The sequence below is a fragment of the Chelmon rostratus genome, chromosome 2, assembly GCF_017976325.1.
Source record: "Chelmon rostratus isolate fCheRos1 chromosome 2, fCheRos1.pri, whole genome shotgun sequence".
Taxonomy (NCBI): Eukaryota; Metazoa; Chordata; class Actinopteri; order Chaetodontiformes; family Chaetodontidae; genus Chelmon; species Chelmon rostratus.
Window position 1 is genome coordinate 18,789,089 of NC_055659.1, and position 19,985 is coordinate 18,809,073.

The 19,985-nt window shown below is 41.0% G+C and overlaps 2 protein-coding genes across 3 annotated transcripts; one reads left to right on the forward strand and one right to left on the reverse strand.

The window, feature by feature from the left end:
• Positions 1-894: 894 nt before the first annotated feature.
• Positions 895-10,408, forward strand: avil (advillin). Its single transcript, XM_041948063.1, has 20 exons — positions 895-935; positions 1,177-1,290; positions 1,486-1,560; positions 1,775-1,971; positions 2,055-2,163; positions 2,254-2,364; positions 4,057-4,262; positions 4,355-4,433; positions 4,656-4,754; positions 4,933-5,086; positions 5,215-5,315; positions 5,755-5,892; positions 5,967-6,125; positions 6,291-6,470; positions 7,821-7,978; positions 8,056-8,200; positions 8,305-8,493; positions 8,573-8,641; positions 9,022-9,126; positions 10,004-10,408. The coding sequence occupies exons 2-20, from the start codon at positions 1,231-1,233 to the stop codon at positions 10,115-10,117; spliced, it is 2,448 nt and encodes an 815-aa protein (XP_041803997.1). The 5' UTR covers positions 895-935; positions 1,177-1,230; the 3' UTR covers positions 10,118-10,408.
• A 726-nt stretch (positions 10,409-11,134) lies between these two features.
• Positions 11,135-18,375, reverse strand: si:ch1073-456m8.1 (leucine-rich repeat flightless-interacting protein 2). Of its 2 annotated transcripts, none has more exons than XM_041962937.1 (6): positions 18,167-18,375; positions 17,793-17,867; positions 15,576-15,611; positions 15,166-15,327; positions 14,953-15,036; positions 11,135-14,143 (listed from the first exon to the last, which is right to left on the reverse strand). In XM_041962937.1, the coding sequence occupies exons 1-6, from the start codon at positions 18,263-18,265 to the stop codon at positions 13,613-13,615; spliced, it is 987 nt and encodes a 328-aa protein (XP_041818871.1). In that variant the 5' UTR covers positions 18,266-18,375; the 3' UTR covers positions 11,135-13,612. The 2 variants fall into 2 exon arrangements, with proteins under 2 accessions (XP_041818871.1, XP_041818862.1); XM_041962928.1 differs by having other exon boundaries at positions 15,576-15,614.
• Positions 18,376-19,985: the final 1,610 nt, after the last annotated feature.

Consider the following 19,985-nt stretch of genomic DNA (forward strand, 5'->3'; position numbering starts at 1 on the left):
TTTAATAAAACACTCTGAAACACTGAATCAGACTGTTTTTTTTTTGTGTGTTTTATTTCTGTGAAAACAGAGTAAGATGATTATGACATGGTTCAACACATGACACATGGCTCTGCCTGTATGATAATATGATAAAATGATAGTATTACTTACTTCTGTAACATTGTCTGATTCAAACAGTGAGCACTGATGCAGCATAACTAGAGATATCATCTTTTTCATTCCACATTGTTTTCTTCTTGTCAAAACCTGATGCCTTCATTACCCACAATGCAACTGGAGACGACAGTTCAATCAGATATTTGTGTGTGTGTGTGTGTTTGTGCGTGTGTGTGTTATATGATGAGGAGTGGGCTACAGGGGTCTGATAAACACACTTCTTTCTAACTCTACACCCCAGATATTTTTTTTCACTTTCAAACTTCATCTGCCTTCGTGTGTATGAATGGGTAAAAGTGTGCATCAGCGTATTCATAGCATGCACAGTTGATACATGCTATGGCTAATACTAATGCTAATAATGTAAATACGCTGTAGTTGTCATGGTTATTAATAACTACAACAAATAATTTATAGACAGTCTATTTACTCACAGCTGTATATCCATGTATGGTGCAGTTGCGGTGCTACAGGGCCAAGTGGGCTGGAGAATGAATGGACATGATCAGTGTGTATGTGTGTGTGTGTGTGTGTGTGTGTGTGTGTGTGTGCATTTGAATATGAGTCAGTCTTTTTTTTTTTTCAGCACATTTGCCTACAGGATTTTGTGTCTTCCTCAGTGATTGGCAGGACACAGTGGACGGTCCTGAAACATGCAAACACACGCAAATCTGTGAGGGGCGCTGATGGGAAGAGGGCCTCTCGTTATCAGACAGAAAATCAGCTGTTGGACCATCATAGAGGCTTGCAGGAAAGTCTTCAAACAAGAATACCAGGTATGTTCTGTTTGATTACATTTGAAATGTGAGCATCGGTGTAGGTTTCTATTTCAGTCAGATATAAATCTTTTGTGCATAAAATATCTTTTTAACTTTTTTCAAACAATGCAAATGTTTGTGTTGTTGTAGGTCTGTACAAGGAAACTGTGTGTTATTTTCTTTTTCTAATAATAATAATAAGAAGAACAATAATAATGGAGTTTTGCATCAGTGATTACATAACGATTTCCTCTTCCAGAAAAAGAAAACCAAGCAACAGAAGTGTCACTGAATCTGAGCGCATCCCGGAAACATGGAGTACACATTCAGAGCAGTAACTCACAGGCCCGGGATTATAATCTGGAGAATTGAGGTAATTTGATTTGACAGTTGTTGCTTCAGTCGTGACTGTGGACTGAAGAGAGAATAAAAAGAAGGCTGCTAGTCCAGGAGCAAATGACAGAAACAGCTGCAATGATGTAAAAACTGAAAGAAAAAAAGCGGTATTCCTCAACGTACTTTTTTGGGGGGGGTGGACATAAAAGTAAATCTCTTCTCTGTGCAACAGAAAATGGAGCTGGTTCAACTCCCTGAGAAATCTCATGGAAACTTTTATGAGGGTGACTGCTACGTTCTCCTGTCTGTAAGTCTGCGGACGTGACTAATGGATCATTGTGGTTTTGAATGCCAGGGCTGTTTGTTTGTTTAGTAAAACCCACTGTTGTATTTGTAGCCTTTGCCCCTTGGATATGCGTTTAGTATAATAAAGAGTCAAAATGCTTTTTCCTTTAGTCTTTTAGCATATCGGCTAACTCCGCCCCCACCCCCACTGTTTCTCCACTTCTGTATGCCTCCAGACGAAGAAGGTGAGCAGCTCTCTGTCTTATGATATCCACTACTGGATCGGCTCACACTCCACCCAGGACGAACAGGGTGCAGCTGCTGTTTACACCATCCAGCTCGACGAATTTTTGGGTTCCACTCCCGTCCAGCACCGCGAGGTTCAGAACCATGAGTCTGATACCTTTAAGGGCTACTTCAAACAAGGAATAATGTGAGTGAAAATGACATCACAGTCGGCCCCCCATGTACAGATGCTAAAAGAAACCATAACAATCATGATCCTGTCTTGTTAAGCTTTAAGAAAGGTGGCGTTGCATCAGGCATGAGGCACATGGAAACCAACACCTATGATGTTAAGAGGCTGCTTCATGTCAAAGGGAAGAAAAGAGTGACTGCAAAGGAGGTGAGCCACACTTCTCAGTGGTTATGTAACACCATGGGACAGAGGATAAGGTGTATGAGAGGGTGCTTTATGTTTGTGAATTTGTTTCAGGTGGAGATGAGCTGGAAGAGCTTCAACCTCGGAGATGTGTTTTTGTTAGATATTGGCAAGACCATCGTTCAGTGGAACGGACCCAAGAGTAACAAACAGGAGAAGCTTAAAGTAAGATTTTTGTAAGCATGTGGGTGCTTGTGTGTATTGTTGGGTGCAGAATTCATATGGAAACAAGAAAGAAAAAACATGAGCATACTTTCCACCTCTTAGTAACAAATCTCATCTAATGACAAGATGTTTTATGATCATGTGAATGGAAAAGTTCCATGAACAGACACTTCCATTGCTTTGGGGGCTTTAACCCCAATATACCTGCTTCCCCGCCTTCAATGTGCAGCGTTTAATCTGGGTGTATCTGGATGATATATATATTTGAGGTGTACCCTGAATCAAGTCTGACAGTAAGTTGGATGGTGTCAGTCCTGCTGTCACCAGATCTAAATATCATCATTAAACCTTTATGGAAAGTTGTGGGAGTGCACAGTCGAAGCTCATTTCCTTCTTCCCACAAAAAGGCTGGAGGGTCTGAATGATTCATTATCCCACCACACACACAGTTCAAAACCATATAACAGCAGTGCACTGAGGACTGGAACTTTAAGGTCATTGATGTCTGTATTTTAGGTGTTTTTTTCTGCCACATATTTAAAGCAACATTATGCAAAAATTGTTTCCTTTTTTTTTTTTTTTACAGTTACCTAGTGCAACTCACTTATAAGCCACTGTTGTAAATATGGACAACTGCACACATGCATTTGTTATGTTTACTTATGATCAAAAACTAGCGAGCTGACAACTTTGCTAACACAGCCAAACAATGAGTGAGCGCAAAAACACAAGATGTGAATGAGCAAGCCAGCTAATAATAGTTAATAGTGCAAAAGCAAGATGGCCGGAGATCTCGGCAATGATTAAAAGCCAGTCTGAGATTTACTAATCTTTCGCCTCGTGCTTACTCTCTATTTGGCCACTTGCCTGGCTCCGGTGGCCATTCGCCAGGCCGGAGAAAGTCCTCTTCCCGGCAGTCCAAAGCTCCTGTGCTGGTGGTGTAATCATCAACACTCCTGCGGTGCTCTGAGCTCCCATCCAGTCCGGGCAGCATCAGCTAGCTGCACGGCAGCAACAGTTAGCGCAGTTAGCGGCTACTTTAGCAGCAAGTAAAGCTAATTATCCAGAGTCGAGGCAGAGCAGCCGGAGGACATCAGGTACACCAGTGGTGGTGTCAGAGCCAGTAATCTGTAGCCAAGGGACAGGATTTTGGTACCAGAAGCGTTGTTTGAGCGGGCTTCAGCTGTATGCAGTGAAACTGTCTGTGTGGAAAGAGAATGAACGATTGGCTGAAATGAAATCTCAGAACCCACTGACTATCATCTGATGACAATTTAGCTTTTTATTAGCTATAAACAATGACTGACACACGGAAGAGGAAGACTTGGCCCGGATATCCATTAACAGTTATCTGGATATCTGATGGCTACACAGGAAGGCTCAAATCATTGGCCGTTGCCCCCAGAGGCGATTAATTGTTGTCAGATAACAGCCGATGGATTCTGAGATTGGATGTTTATGTGTGATGAAAACTGCACATATATTTTTGCCAAAATTAGCTAGTAACACTAGTAACACAATAATTATGGTACAACAAGCAGCAATGAGACTGTCACAACAATGATGACACCTCACTTGGATTTGGAAACGGTTTTAAAATGTTTCAGCATATTTCTTTAACATCTGGTTGTAATTTTTATTCTGAGATTTCTGCATTGCGTAGTCTGTCTTTGTTGTGCCTCTGATGCTCAGGGCATGTTGTTGGCCAAAGACATCCGGGACAGAGAGAGAGGAGGTCGTGCAGAGATCCGGGTGGTGGAGGGTGAAGCAGAGAGAGACTCACCTCAGAACATGGAGATGCTGAATGGCGTTCTTGGAGAACGAACCTCCGAGCTGACGGAGGGACCTCCAGATGAAACGACTGACCAGGAGCAGAAGTCAAAACTCACACTTTACCAGTGAGCTGCTCCTTGACTGCGATGACGAATCATCTACGTCCAGTTTAAGCGTTGTATGTAGTCTCTTATTTGTTTTTGCCTTCGTTTCACAGCGTGTCAGATGCTGATGGTCAGATGAAGGTCACAGAGGTCGCTACCAGGCCACTGATCCAGGATCTCCTCAACCATGATGTAAGTTGTTGCAAGATTGACCAAACAAAAGATGTAGCACTCTGATGGCCACATCAACATGGAGGCCACTACCATTATAAAATTTGCTGCCACACTCACTGAGGGCTTTATTGTCTTGACACTTGAACTCTTTGGCCTCAAATGGCTGAAGGTGAAGATAAATTATTTACTGATGGTATGAAATTATTTGGTCAAGTATATTTAATGTAATCATCTATTTAGGACTGCTACTTCCTGGATCAGGGGGGAACGAAACTCTTTGTGTGGAAGGGGAAGAAAGCAAACAAAGCTGAGAGACAGGCTGCTATGAGCAGAGCTTTGGTGAGTGATCAGGTCTTCAGCGTACACTCCACTGCACTCAGTTACCCCTGACAGGTTGGATTTATTGCAATACTGTTGTATTAGACTGCCTTAGTTTTAGCAAGGTGTTCCCAATAAACTAGCAAGCGGGTGTATTTCCCGTGTCATTTTATTTTTATTTTTTGACTGGCTATTATAGGAGTTCATCAAAGCAAAAAACTACCCGATCACCACAAATGTGGAGACGGTGAATGACGGGGCGGAGTCAGCTCTCTTCAAGCAGCTGTTCCAGAGGTGGACTGTGAAGGACCAGACTCAAGGTCTGGGCAAAGTGCATACAAGAGGGAAAGTAGGTGTGTGTCTTCAATTCACAAAATTGCTTCCTATTGCTTCTGAAAAAAAAACAAAAAAAAAACGTTTTCTTAAAAAAAAAAACCCCAAACATTCACTTGGCTTCTTTTGTGACCACATTCTGCCGTAGCTCACATCACACAGGAAAAATTTGATGCCTCTCTGATGCACGTGATGCCGGAGGTCGCTGCACAGGAGCGAATGGTGGACAACGGCAGAGGTCAAGTGGAGGTATCTGTGCCAACCGAATCTGAATTCACTTTGAGGAGGATCACTTTATTATCTACTGTGTCAGCAGGTCCAAACGCTAATGAACACTGTCAGTTTCAGCTGTACATTGAGATCAATGCTAACACAATGTGATAATATACTAAAGTCAGCGTGCAAACATGTTAAATGCAGGAATGTTACAATGACATGTTAAAAGTGATAGTGTTACCATGTTAACGGTGACATGCTCAATGCTCAGTAATAAAAAGTAATAACATTACTTTACATGTGAAATAGAACATGCTAATGTTGATGTGCTATATGTAGCATCCAGTGATAACTTCCAGTGCCGGCAAGGTCACACTTCTACTGCCTTGACAGCCACACATACAACAGTGCAGCAGTAGCAGCGCTCTTCCATTTGTCGTTCAGTGTTAATTTACCGTTTTGATGTGCTCAGGTGTGGAGAATCGAGAATCTGGAGCTCGTCCCTGTGGACCCTGAATGCTACGGATACTTCTACGGGGGAGACTGCTACCTGATCCTCTACACGTACCTGGTTAACAGCAAGAAGTGTTACCTGCTCTACATATGGCAGGTGAGCTGTGAGTTGCTTACAAAATCACTGTTTTCTAGGATGAAATGAGACTACTTCACCACTTCATCTTTCAGGGGCGTCATGCCACACAGGATGAAGTGGCAGCCTCAGCATTTCAGGCTGTGGACTTGGATCAGAGGCATGGTGGCGAGCCAGTCCAAGTGAGAATAACAATGGGCAAAGAACCAAGACACTTTATGGCGATTTTCAAGGGTAAAATGGTCATTTTTGAGGTAGGACTGTTGACTACTTACAATAATTTCTTTGGAAACAAGCTGATGATTTATTTTTCCACAGACTTCATCGACAAGAGGATGTTAATCTCTGTTTAAATGTTATTTCTGGCAGGTATACACAGTTTTTATGTCACTGCAGAATATTTCTCTTTCTTCTGCTAGGGGGGCACATCTAGAAAAGGGTCTTCTGACCCAGAACCGCCGATAAGGTTGTTTCAGGTCCACGGTTCTGAACCATCCAACACAAAAGCCTTTGAGGTTCCAGCCCTGGCCACCTCCCTGAACTCCAATGATGTGTTTTTACTAAAGGGCCAATCAGGAATTTATCTGTGGTGTGGAAAGGTAAAGACAATTATAACTTTCATGGAACTTTTTCTGGTACTATTTTATGTACTTTTGTATGTTTGTTCACATCTGTGTATCTGTGGTCATAAAGGTAAAACACAGAGAGGCCCTTTCCTGTTTTAATATGACAAAGCACCAGGTCCAAAAACAGCCCTGAGCTCATCCCCATCCAACAGCTTTGGTATGAACTGGAACGCAGGCTGTGAGCGAGGCCTTAGGCTCAATATCAGTGCCTGACCTCTGACCTATATTCAAATCAAAACAGTGCAAAGACAAGATATGTAATGTTCACACTGATAAGCTTCTAAATACACACTCATTCTGAATTTGATGCTGCAGCACATTTCAAGCAAGTTGGGACAGGAGCAACAAAAGGCTGGGAAAGTTGTGGAACGCTCCAAAAACACCTGTTTGCATCATTCCACAGGTAAACAGGTTGATTGGTAACAGGTGATAGTGTCATGATTGGGTATGAAAGCAGCATCCTAGAAAGGCTCAGTCGTTCGCAAGCGAGGATGGAGTGAGGTTCAAAACTGTGCCGTCAAATAGTCCAAGAACTTAAGAACAATGTTTTTCAATGCACGTTTGCAATGGAATTGGAGGACTTCACCTTCTATAACCCATGATATCCCAAAATAAATCAGAGAATCTGGAGAAATCCCTGCCTATAAGGGATGAGGTAGAAAACCAACATTAATTTCCTGTGACCTTTGACCCCTCTGGTGCTACGTTACAAACTGATGATTGTATAAAGAATGTTGCTACATGGAATCGGGAACACTTTGGAAAAACATTGTCAGTAAACACAACCACCCAACTACAAATGCAAATGAAGAGTCTACCATGCAAAGTGAAAGCCATATGCAGTATGAACAACATCCAGAGAAGCTGGGCTTCTCTGAGCCCGAGCTCGTCTAAGATGGGTTGGCACAGAGAGGGAAAAATCTCCAAAAGCCAGCATATGTCCAAAAGCCAGCATATGTGATGGAATGGGGGTGTGTTAGTTTCCATGGCAGGGGTAGCATACACATCTGCGAAGGCAATATTAATGCTGAAAGCTACATAAGCTTTTGGAGCCTCATATGCAGCCATCCAGACGAAGTCTTTCCATGGACGTCCCTTGTTATTCCAGCAGGACAATGCTGAGCCATGTTCTGCACGTGTTACAGCAGTGTGGCTTCTTAGCATGAGTGCAGGTACTGGACTGACCTGCTGCAGTCCAGATCTCACTCCTATTGAATATGTGAGGTGCATTATGAGGGAAAAAAAGAACAACAGAGGCTCCGGTCTGCTGAGTAACTGAAGTCTTCTATGAAGCAAGAATGTGAAATGTGATTTTGTCACCAGGGGTCAAGTGGCGATGAGAGAGCCATGGCAAAGGAGGTCAGCTCTGTGATTGGCCAGAAGTCACAGAGAGGCTGTGAGGAGATTGTGGCGGAGGGTCAGGAGCCCATTGAATTCTGGGAGTTGCTTGGAGGGAGGGCTCCCTATGCGAGTGACAAGAGGTGATTCAAATCTAATATTTGCAAATAAGCTTCATTAATGTTACAGCGAAGGTAACGCTCACGCCTGTTGACTCCAGATTACAGCAGACGGTTCCAGACCACCAGCCGCGCCTGTTCGAATGCTCCAATAAGACAGGCCGTTTCATCGTGGCCGAGGTGACCCTGTTCACGCAGGACGACCTCAGTGAGGATGATGTCATGCTGCTGGACACATGGGACCAGGTATGAGGTGACACAGTTTGTCATATGTATATATATATACAAGAAAACGGAGAAACTGCCATGTAACAGAGAGAAATCTCACCTTCTCTCATTGTTGGTCTCAGGTGTTTCTCTGGATCGGCAAAGAGGCAAATGAAGTGGAGCGCAAGGAAGCAGTGGTTACGAGCCGGGAGTACCTGCGCACCCACCCGGGCACCAGAGACCCAGACACCCCCGTCATCTTGATCAAGCAAGGCTTTGAGCCGCCCACCTTCACTGGGTGGTTCACAGCCTGGGACCCCTCCAAATGGAGTGTGAGTGGTTTGCTTTTGAAATAGAGCATCAACGTGCAGACTGGTGATTAAAGACATGTTCGCTGTCTGTCTTCTGCAGGGAGGAAAGAGCTACGAGGAGTTGAAGATGGAGCTGGGAGATGTAGTGTCACCTGTTAACGTCACGACTGTATGTTAAGTCTCTTTTAACATGTTACCAAATGTTCCCATTCTCCTTCATGCACATGTTACATTCAGTTTAATGTTTTTATCAGTTATTGTTAGATTTTACGCAGATATACAAACATCCTGCCTTGCCTCGTGCATTAACAGCATCATAGTGATTCCCCCTGTAGAGCTGCTACTGAATGACATGCAGTAACTTTAAAATATCATCAACTAAAACGTTTATCCATGATCATTTTCCTTTGTTTTGAATGTGGACATGTAAAGGTGGTAGGAAGTGAGGGGAGAGACAGGAGGGACAGTTAAATCTTCAACATCACTGATCATGATGAATTTTTAACCTATTTAACTTAATGTAACATGAACCGTAATGTCTTTTTCTAGGAGCACAACTGTGTTGAAAGTTATTATCAGCCTTTTTCACCCGACGATCTGGTCAACAAGCTCACCAGCGAGCTGCCTGAAGGTGTTGACCCAACCGAGAAGGAGGTAGGTGTGTGTGTGTGTGTGTGTGTGTGTGTGTGTGTGTGTGTGTGTGTGTGTGTGTGGAACAGGTGAATGAAGTGTGGGTCTAACATGAAGTTTAACAGTGATACACGTCCAGCAAGTCGCCCTGTTTGTGCACTTTGTCCCTGGAACAGTGAAATCTTCTGATGTACCTTCTGTATAAATCCACTAGTGAGAAATAAAAAACCTTGATGGTTTGTAAAGCCAAACAACAGGATTATGTATTTTGGTGTCTTATAGAATGAATCATACCCCTCTATTCACAGGAAACAGAGAATTACACATTCTCTCATCAGAAGATCAAAGCTGAAGCTTTATTTGGAACTTTTACACTATTGTCTAGAAATTTACATCAATAAACGATCAAAAAATAAAAGTAAGCAGTTGCCTCCGAATGTCACATGTAAATTACCCAGAGTGTAAATTATGAATTTGGTAATGCTTTATTTTTGATTGAAACCCAGAAAAAAATATTTCCTTTCCTTAATTATTGGAAACTTCATTCTCCCTTATATGTTGGCTTGTAGGCTGTAAATTTTTGTAATTTTTTTGTAGCTTTGGTTGATCTGCTGTCTCTATTTTCTCTGTAATTAGTAAGAAATTTCATCATTTTTTCTAAGAAACTTCCTGGGAAATTATTTGAAAATTACATAAAACAAAACTCTACCATTAAATTTATCTCCAGACCTCAAGTGAGTATCATTATGCACTTTGTTTGATTCAGTTATTGTCATTCAGGAGCTGCTCATTAACCATGATGCTTTGCTGCTATACACTGTATAGTGTAAGTGATATTAGCGATAGTTTGAGGCATGCTTCATCACCTCAAGTTAGATAAAGCTGAATCACTTGTTTTCAGAAACACCTGTCTGACTCGGACTTCAGCGTCGTATTTGGGATGACCAAAGACGACTTTGCGAGCCTGCCACGGTGGAGACAGCTGAACATGAAGAAAGAAAAGGGAATGTTCTGATCAAACCTTTTCTGCACTTCAAACAGGCTTTTACTGTTCAAAGACAGCAGGAAGGGTCTCTGTGTGTCCCCCATACTTTAGCTCAGTGTCCTTGTTAATGTATTTGAGGGCAGGTCTCATTTTTGATCATGTGATTGTACATCTGGTTTTATTTTGTTTCACACATTTGTTTCAAATCACTGGAATACAAGTTGTGAATACGTTATTATTTTTTAACCTGTGCTTATTTTGTACAATTGACACCATAAGATTAAGAGCTCTTGTACTGATAGAGGAAAGAGTAAACTGTATCGCTCATTCTGCTGTGTGTGAAGTCTTTCACTGCTCTACTGAAATAACACATCACATTAATCCTGTGGTGGAGAACTTCAATCCTGATGAAACAACAAACTTTATTTAAAAACTATTGAGAGACACTAGGATCAGAGCATTAAAACAGAACTAAAGTAAATGGGTAAAATGCGTGTACTATCAAACTGAGCACAATAACAAACCTTCACGCAGCTTTTTATTAACTTGTGAGAATGGAGTCATATTTTACAATAGAGCCACCTGTTGGACAAATAATGGAACAACATGTCAGATTAAAACACTTCAGGGACAAAAAGAAAAACTTCTGGAGCATTTTACTTCTGAACTGTTGTCGCATTTTAAAAGTGAGAATATCACCAATCTTTCAAACGGGGAAGTGACATGTGATTTAAAGGTTTCCATAGTTACCATCAGTGCCTTAATATCCATCCCTTCAGTTACATGACTGTTTCTCTGAAGACACCAGTTAAAACAAAGCATGCTATGGTACTCATCTACTCATAACTTCAGAAAGCTTAACCCAGATGTCAGCTACACCTTGCATGTTCTTCACCAACGTCTGCAAAGTTGATGAGGCGTCTTGTAAGAGATTCCCCCCACATCCCTGCTCAGGCTCCAGATACTTAGTTTTAAATGCAAAGCCACATTAAAGCTGCTTATGATGGAGATTCCTTTATTATGGCAGCAGAACACGTCAAATACCAGTCAAAACAAGTGACTAATCAAGCTTTATTCACTCATTTTTATTTTGATATGTCTGGAATGTCATTTCGGTTACAAGTATAAATTCATGTCATTTACTGTTACATCTGAATATTTAATAGAAAGCTGAGAACAAGTCAAAAATATCTAGACCCATAAAATGCATCAAAATGCAGTAAGAACAGTTTTTTGCATTGTTGTGGGAGAGAAAAACACAAAAACAACTTGATAGCTTAACAAATTGTCAAAAGTCACTGTTGTGCACTGAAATGTGACGTTTCATCAGTTAAACATTGTCTAAGTTGTGTAATGTGAATCCTTTCACCTGACGGGAAACTAAACAGAAAATAAAATGAATTGCTGACGACAACATGAACAACCAATGATTTTGTCATGTTGAAATGACCTGATTGTTCAAGAGCTGACCAAATGCCACCACACAGCACTACAGCAGCAGTACCACAGTAACAGTACTACATTAACAGCACTACAGTAACAGTATTGCTTCCCATCAGCTCATTTTGTGGAAAGGAAAAAGCACATCATGTGAGCTGCTTATGCATCGTGGCCAGCCAGAGCAAATATTAGCACGTGAACCAGGATAATGTTCAAACAGGACTGAGTGATCAAAGTAAGCTAAAAATACAAAAGACAAATGGGTTCATACGAACATTAATATTCTGCCTCAAACCCACAAAATGATATGCAGCTACATGCAGTAACAGCAATTCTAACTTCCATAAATGTATTAATATTGTTCCACTTTTGTTTTCCATGTGACAGCATCAGGGATCAAGATTGTGATTTTTATTTTAAAATAATGTTGTGTCACATGATACGTCCCCTCAAACTTGAAAATGTTAATTTAGCTAAAACCAGGGTATGAATGATTATTTGCAAACAAGAAAATTTCTTCAAAACAACAAAGTTTGCAGTAAATAACTTCGATACATGTGTGAAAGTACTGCGTGCAAAACTACTAATAAGTGACAGATCACTTCATGTACAGTTTGGAAATCAATATACATTCTTAGGTGTTCATGCAAACTATCTCAAATGACGTGAAATGGTCTATCTCTGTCTCAAGCATAAAAAAGAAATTCAAGATTGTAAAAAAATAAGCATACAAAAATGGCAATTAAATACAAAGTGTATACAGCAATCAGAGACATCCAAAAGAGACTAATTTCAGCAAGTTTCACTGCAAATGTGCAAACATACAGTATTACCATGCAGGCGCAGAGAATACAGCCCGCAGCAGGTCAGACAACTGTTTCTCGCTGACGTGTTTGGTTGTAAAGGGAATGTTGTTTCTAATGTAATCTGACAAATTTATGCCACATTACAAGAACTTTAAAAAGTGCAAATGCAGCTAAATCAATTTCCCTAAAATCAATAATAAACAGGAAAAAGGGCCGTATATGAAAGATAAAAAAAATAAATGTTCCTGTGAAGGTCAGCAAGGCAGTAAACAGATGGCATTGTCCCTTTCTTAAAAAATCTGTACCTTAAAACCTCATTACAGACTGCCTTTGATCACCTGTGTCTGATCCAAGCTTCCAAAGATGGATGCCACACATGTCCCTGACAGTGAGCTCTGCAGCTCACACAGCTTTACATGCAGCTACCAGCTGTTGACTGGCTGAAATCCTTAGACTGCATCTCTAAATTCCTGTCTTCCTCATGTGCAGGTCTGACTGGAGACAAAGCAGCTGAACACGAACAGAGCTCACCGTGTTTTGTCCACAGGTAAATCCTGATTTGTGTGCTGGCAGCTGTTGGTATATAAAACCACCCTTCTTAAAAGATTACCAAAGAGGTAAATGGTCAAAGCATCATGGACTTCTTTCCATGTCTATCCTAGTATATAAAAAACAAAAACTTAAGACATCTAAAAGAAATAATTGGCAATCAATATTAAGTAGTCATCAGTGGAATTCCAGCTAGTAAACCACCTGGATCCTGAGTTCCTTTGTTGTTAATTTAAAACTGAAATGTACAACTCTACTACAGTGCATTAGAACTATGGCTGCAACTAACCATTACGTTCATTATCAATTCAGAAGACGTTCAATTTCTTAATTAATCGTATAGTTTTAAAATGGTATAGAATTGTGAAAAATCGTCATGCGTTTCCCAGAGCCCAGAGTGACATCTTCAAATCATTTGTTTTGGCCCGAATTACAAAGATAACAAAGAAAAAGAAAAGCAGCAAATCCTCACATTTGAGAAGCTAAAATGAGCAAACTTTTTGGCATGTTTTATACAAATTACTCAAAGATTAATTTTCTTTCCGTCAACTATTTAGTGAATCGACAACTTGTTGGAGCTCTAACTGCAACTGTTATCACTGGCATCAAACTTTTCTAAGAACATAAATATCAGATGTGTGTAAACTGCAAATCAAAGCGCTCTTGAATTACACCAATTGCTCAATAATGACCTTCGAGCTTTTGCCCAGACGCAGATGAGACACGTTAGTTAAGACACGACACAAAGTTCAGGGTTTCTGGGGTCTTGGGTCTCGCTGTCATTGATCTGGTAGTTGTTAGTCAAACTTCTCTCTTTATTTTCTGAATCATCCGGCAGCTCCAAAGCGTCTGCTTCACCCAGAAACATCCTGTCCTGCTCCGGAGTCTCAGCAGATGCATCTTCGTAGGCACTTATGCTGTCTGAGTCGTTCCTGTCCGGAGAAGGATCTCGTCCGCCCTCGACGCTGTTCTCGCAAGGCCTCCGCAGGACTCCTTCCTCAGAGACTGGGCCGTCTAGTGCAAGAGAGGGTATGTGGCTCAGGGGCTTACTGACCATCTTCCGCAGCTTCGTCAGGACACATCCTTCATCCTCCGCCTCGTCACTCGGTCCGACTTCCACTGATGCTCGGCCTCTGCTTTCGCACGGCGACGAGTCTTTGTCTTCTCTGCATGCGGCATTTCTCAGTTGGTGTCCTTGTCTTATTACCTCGTCCACCATTCCATGTGTCTCTGCTAGAGCTGATGGTTTGTTATTCCTTTCCTGCAAAGAGAAATTTAACTGTCTATAACAAACTTAAATGTCCTTTCAGATCAAACAAAACATAGTCGCACTGTTTTTTTGGTCTTATTTTGTTTAAATGTTTAAATATCATTTGTTTATACTGAAATGTAACACTGTATGACTTTTTCCACAAAGACTAGGTCTAGAATTAATTCATTTTTAGGGCAAGGCAACTGTTTTCTTGTTGATTCAGCATCAATATTATCAATAAAGATAAACTGTGTTTCTGTACAAATGTGACAGATTTGGGATTTTGTCGCCTCAACTCCCTACCAGCCTCCATTGGTTATCTGCGCTATTTCAGTGGGAGAAGCCGGTGGGAAAAGAGAGACGAACCCTTTAACAAATGAGATTTCTGAGCAAAAGACACTCTGCTTAGAGGATCAGATACACGCCGAATTTAACACTGACTCATAACACTGTGAATTCACTGTGTAGTGTCAGGGAAAAGATGGGTTATGCCCCCTGAATGATTGTCACTGTAAATTGATTATTACTGAATGCTGAATACAGATTGGCCTTCCAAGTGAGAAAGGTTTCAACTTTACAATATTTACTCATAATGTCCCATGAAGAAGTGAGCGCAATTTTACAGTACACACAGAGAAAGGTTAAGACTATCTTAGAAAAACAAAACATGCACCATCTTCATTAGTCCCACTCAACAGGAGGTGGTGACAAACTGTTACATAACAGGTTCCATAAGACTTTACATCTTTATAGATTAACTCAAGAAACGTGTGTCTCTCTAGCGTTACATAACGATCTCCGTTCAGTTGTCACATTACCTCTTTTAATCTCTCCACCTCTTGCATCAGAGAGCAGACCATACTCTCTAGTTTCCTCTTGGCCTCCCTTTCTCGTTCCAGCTCCTACAAAGAGAGAGAAACGTTGGCATAATGAGAGGACCAGCAGCTTGTTAGTGTCATACTTATTTATTAACAAACTCCTCACTAGGAAGGATGAAGACTAAAAGGCGTCTATATGTGAATCTGACGTACAGAACTAGCCTGTCCAGCTTCCCTCTGAGCCTCAGCCAGCAGCTCCTCCACACCCTCCAGCGTGTCCTGCAGGACGTCCACCTGGAACAACAGAGCCTCTCGCTCGACCTCCAGCCCACGCAGCTCCTGCACCACCTCGTCATAGCTGGCCTGCAGCTCCAGCTACACCATAAACACAGTTACAAATCAGCGTGGGCAACTTTAGAGGAGAGCATGCCAGTCAGTGGGTGGGCACGTGCTAACAAGCTCTCAGAGGCAGCAGTGGGTGGCCTTATCTGGAAGCATGACAATCCCCCCATATGGAAAGGAATATGTATCACTGCAGTGATCTATTAGACCTGACAGGACTGTGAAGAAGACTCCCAGTGATGAAAATAGTCACAACTATAATAGCAGTAAGAAATACAAACCATTTCTGGGAGTCCCATGAAGAGGTCCTGGTCAGACTGCTGAAAGGACAAAAAAAAAACAAAAAACACTTGAGTCTTTTCAATAAAGTTAAATGAAGACAAACATATTCCAAAAGGCCCTATAAGCCTTTTTCCTTATGTTCTCTCATTTACACAAAAAGACATGAACATTTGTATAACACATTATCTGCAAATTGTAGCATTAAAAATTAGCAGAATTAATTCACATATTAAATCATAATAAGCTAAATAGAGTAGCGTGCGCTGGAGGACTGTGGAACTGGATTGTATATGAGCCCTGATAAGAAAAGAGATAAATCACCACATGTTCTATACATTGTAAATAAGTCAAAATTATGTGTGCTTAAAAATAAGGAATCCACAGTATTTAGATATTTAAAAAACATTCAAAGCTGAAGCAGCAGAAACTGCAATTTTTCTAAACCTGTGTGTGGCTATGCAGATGATACAGTTAACCCAACAATTAAACCTGTCTGACCTTTGTTTTTAGTTCATTTTCCTGTAAATCTTTTAACGTCACAGAAGACTTTGGTACGCTGAAATCCCAGCTATCAAATGTATGACCTTGTGGAAATACGGAGGCACCATGTTTGTTAACAGCTCTCAGAACACAGTGTGTGTGTATGTATGTGCTTAAGTGTGATAAAAACACTTGCAGCGGAGATATAGTTGCCATTCCTAGGTCATATTCTATCAGGTCAGAGAAACTGAACGGGTCACAAAATTTGGTGCAACACCAGCTTATGGGGATTTGTTTGCATCAGACTATTTCCAGCGGGTTTTTTTTGTTTGTTTTTACCTCAGTAGTGGTAAATTTAGAAAATGGAAAAGCGTGTCAGACAGAGAGATAGCTATATATATTTAAAGATACTCAAGGATAAGAAATCAGGTCCTGATAGCAACACACTTTGTCCCAAAAAGTTGACTGAATGTAGGATTGGACTTCCAGTAAATTAACCTTTAAAAACAGCCTTCGTAACATGAGACACCAGACAAATATGAAGCTGTATATCAGCTCCGAGCTCAAGCCTCATTAGTGCAATGGAGGAAGATGTACTCAGATCCTTTACATAAGAAGCACCAGTAGCATCATCTAAATAACACTCCATTACAAGTTCTTAAAACTGTACTTCAGTAAACGTAAAGAAGTATTATCATTAAAGTGCACTTCAAGTATCAAATCAATGACTAATTCTGCAGGAAAATGCCCCGATGTAACTGTTAGATTATTCGACTTGACATTATAATTTTATCAATACCATAGAAACAATATGTAAGCAGCATTTTACTTTGTAACTGGAGGAGATGGAGCTGTTTGCTAGTTCAGTCCAGCAAAGGTCTACAAGATAAATCCGAGAGACTGTGAAACGATTAACAAGGTAGGAAAGAAGAAACAACAAGACTCTGCAAGACAAATTTGTATCTTTTTCTACTTTTTGTGACTCATAGACATCTGAACAGCAACAAAGGGCCCTGACTCGACAGTGCTGTCTTGTAAAGGGTCACAAGCCAAAAAGATTGGAATATCGCTGGTTTAACATGTAACTGAATGGGATTTTATAAATGTATCAGATGTTTCTTTATGTGAAGTTTTAATCTGACCAGAGCCATCAGCTGTACCTGTAGTTAGTGGAGTAAAAAGTATAAGGCTGCCACTAATAATTATTTTTATTGTCGACTAATCTGTCAATTAGTTTCTAGACCAATTGTTTCCCAAAGCCCAAGATGTCCTCAAATGTCATGTTTTGTCCACAGCTTAAAGATATTCTGCTTACTGTCAGAGAGGAGTGAAGAAAAGAGAAAATATTCACATTAAACAAGCTTGAATCAGAATTTTGACTTTTTTCTTAAAAGAGTATTCAAACCAATAAGTCGCTCATCAAAATAGTTGCTGAATAATTTAATCATTGACGACCAATTGATTAATCGTTGCTGCTCTAAAAAAAGGCGTAAAGCTCTGATCTGTAGTGGAGGGGAATTATAAAGCAGCATAAACTGGAATTACCTCAAAACTGTCCTTCAGATGAGTATTTCAGTAAATATCCTTCGTTACTTTCCACTGCTGCTTATGTATAATCATTACTTTGATGATGAAATGAGAAACACTAAGTGTTGATATCCAGAGCCAGCTAAACATTAATGTGCTTTGATTTTCTCGTTCACTCCTGGCTCCAGCTCAGGTTATCTGGCTCCTACCTGACTGTCACTCCTCTTCTTCAGGGTGCCTGGTCGGCTGTCGCTCCGTGTCAGACGCCTGGATGAACTGTCGGTCTGTTAAGGAGACAAAACCTACAGCTCAGGTGGAGCCTGACATCACATACACAGCACAAACACCGCTAGCCAGCTAGCAATGGGGAAGTGACCTGAAGCTACGAGTCTGAGAAAACGCGTCCGCTGGCTCACTGGAGACGTTGTTCGGTCTTAAACATTTAACAAAATGGCCTAACTTCACACTGACAGCATTTCTAGCGTTAATTGCTTAAAAAAATCAAATTCTAGTCGGTAACACAAATATAGCGTTAGCTTTAGCTTTACACACGGACTAACGACGCTGTGATTTCTCCGCTCACCTCTTTTATAATGCTGCGGAGGGACTCATCCTCGCTGATTCCCCGAGAAAACGTCCGTTTCTTTGGCGAACCACTGCTGTCCAGAGTGACTGAATGCATTTTTTATGTTTTATATTAAGTTTTCGTTTATGTAAGAGACACCTCCAGACCCTCAGGGTGTAGGTGAAGTGGTGTTTGGTGTTGCTTCCTACGCAGCAGCACTTACTGAACTGCCGACGCCCAGGCCGTGATCTACGGAAAGCCACGGGGGCCAAACTGCCTTGAACACCGCCCTCACTCCGCCCACACGCACAGAGGAGTCAAAGATCAGCCTTTGCATCATTTTTGCAACTGTGGAGAGTCAAAAATAAATGAGTTCGTGTTTGTTTTAAGGTTCAGATAAGCGCTGTGGCGCATGTCAGGTAAAACGTGCCGAAACTCGTCGATGACAACCGGCTCAGTATTTCCAGGTGAGCTATACGGTTTGTGTCTGTTTTGTTGACACATGGAAGCGATGGCGGAAGTTTAGGGTAAGTAGGCACAGTAAAAAACTTCTTACGCTTAATCACAAATTACAGTTACACAAAAAACCACAAATCACAGCCAAGCACTGCACAAATCCACACACACAAAAAAATGGATTTTATTTTGCCCAAATCACAAAGATGATAAATAAAGGCTGAATTAGATAGAAATTACTAACAAATTATGCTCATCATTTTTCTGTCTGACATAATGATGAAAACTGGGGTTTCACTCAGTTTCTGCCTCAGTTTCAAAGGAAAACTGAAACAAGTAGATACAAAGTGTACAGGCCATGTGACACATCAGCAGTATAGCTATATAGTATATTTCTTAAAAAGACATTTTAAGAAAAAACACAAAACATTTATTCATTAAGCATCTGCTCTTGAAAGCACCTAATTACATTATCAACAAGTGCAATGTAAAAAATACTTCTTTACAAGGTATGAACTGATCCACAGTGTACCACATCCTTTTTTATTTCATTGGGGTATCATAAGTTTATCAGGGTGGATGCACTGACTTGAGAGCTGTCAATTTAATTGAGTTTATTCATATGAAGAACCACTTTACAACTCTCCCCTTGTTCCACAGGATTATCATCACACCTGAAACCGGTGGACTGCTGAAGCACTAAACGTTCTTTCTATTTCTTGATAATCATGGCAGATAAGAGCCCAGCATCAGAAGGTTGGACTGAAGGTCAAAAAGTCCTGCCGCTCCTGAAGCCTTTATCTCAGACTCAGAATGGGCCTTTCCTTTCTGGGAGGAAGGTCCTGGTTCTCAGAATCAGAAGCTGTGCAGACCAGACTGTGGTGAGTATTTGGTCTAGTATTCATACAGTTACAGCAGCAGATGGCAGCGGATGACACAGTGAAGGAAAAAACCTAAAGCTGTTCTCTATTATCAACCCTGGATTTGCTGCCTGCAGCTCTTTAACAAGCATTACTTTTTATCCATTCAATGTGTACCATAAAGCATTTGTTCAACATTTTGCCAAATTAGCTTGTTTGCCTTCTTGCTTTGAGTTAGATGAGAAGATTGACACCATGCTTACGTTTTTACGGTAAATAAGAAGTTACTGCCATCAGCTGGTTATCTTAGCTTAGCATAAAGACTGGAAGCAACATTAAACCATTGAGATATAACTTGCTAATTAGTGAGCTTTAGAGGAGCTGGTGGGTTTTATTACCTTTGGAGACAGAGAGGCTAGCTGTTTCCCTCTGTTTCCAGTCTTTATGCTAAGCTAGGCTTACAATCTCCAGGCTCTAGCTTCGAGAGATGGAGAGTTTGAGCTTCAGTACTTAGGTTTAGG

Coding starts and splice junctions, on each gene's coding strand:
- avil (XM_041948063.1), top strand. CDS start 1,231: ATGGAGTACACATTCAGAGCAGTAACTCACAGGCCCGGGATTATAATC. Junction 4,434..4,655: donor AGGATCTCCTCAACCATGAT/GTAAGTTGTTGC, acceptor TCATCTATTTAG/GACTGCTACTTCCTGGATCA. Junction 8,642..9,021: donor CACCTGTTAACGTCACGACT/GTATGTTAAGTC, acceptor GTCTTTTTCTAG/GAGCACAACTGTGTTGAAAG.
- si:ch1073-456m8.1 (XM_041962928.1), bottom strand. CDS start 18,265: ATGCATTCAGTCACTCTGGACAGCAGTGGTTCGCCAAAGAAACGGACG. Junction 15,037..15,165: donor AAGCTGGACAGGCTAGTTCT/GTACGTCAGATT, acceptor CTCTCTTTGTAG/GAGCTGGAACGAGAAAGGGA. Junction 14,144..14,952: donor AGGTGGAGAGATTAAAAGAG/GTAATGTGACAA, acceptor TTCTCTTTGCAG/GAAAGGAATAACAAACCATC.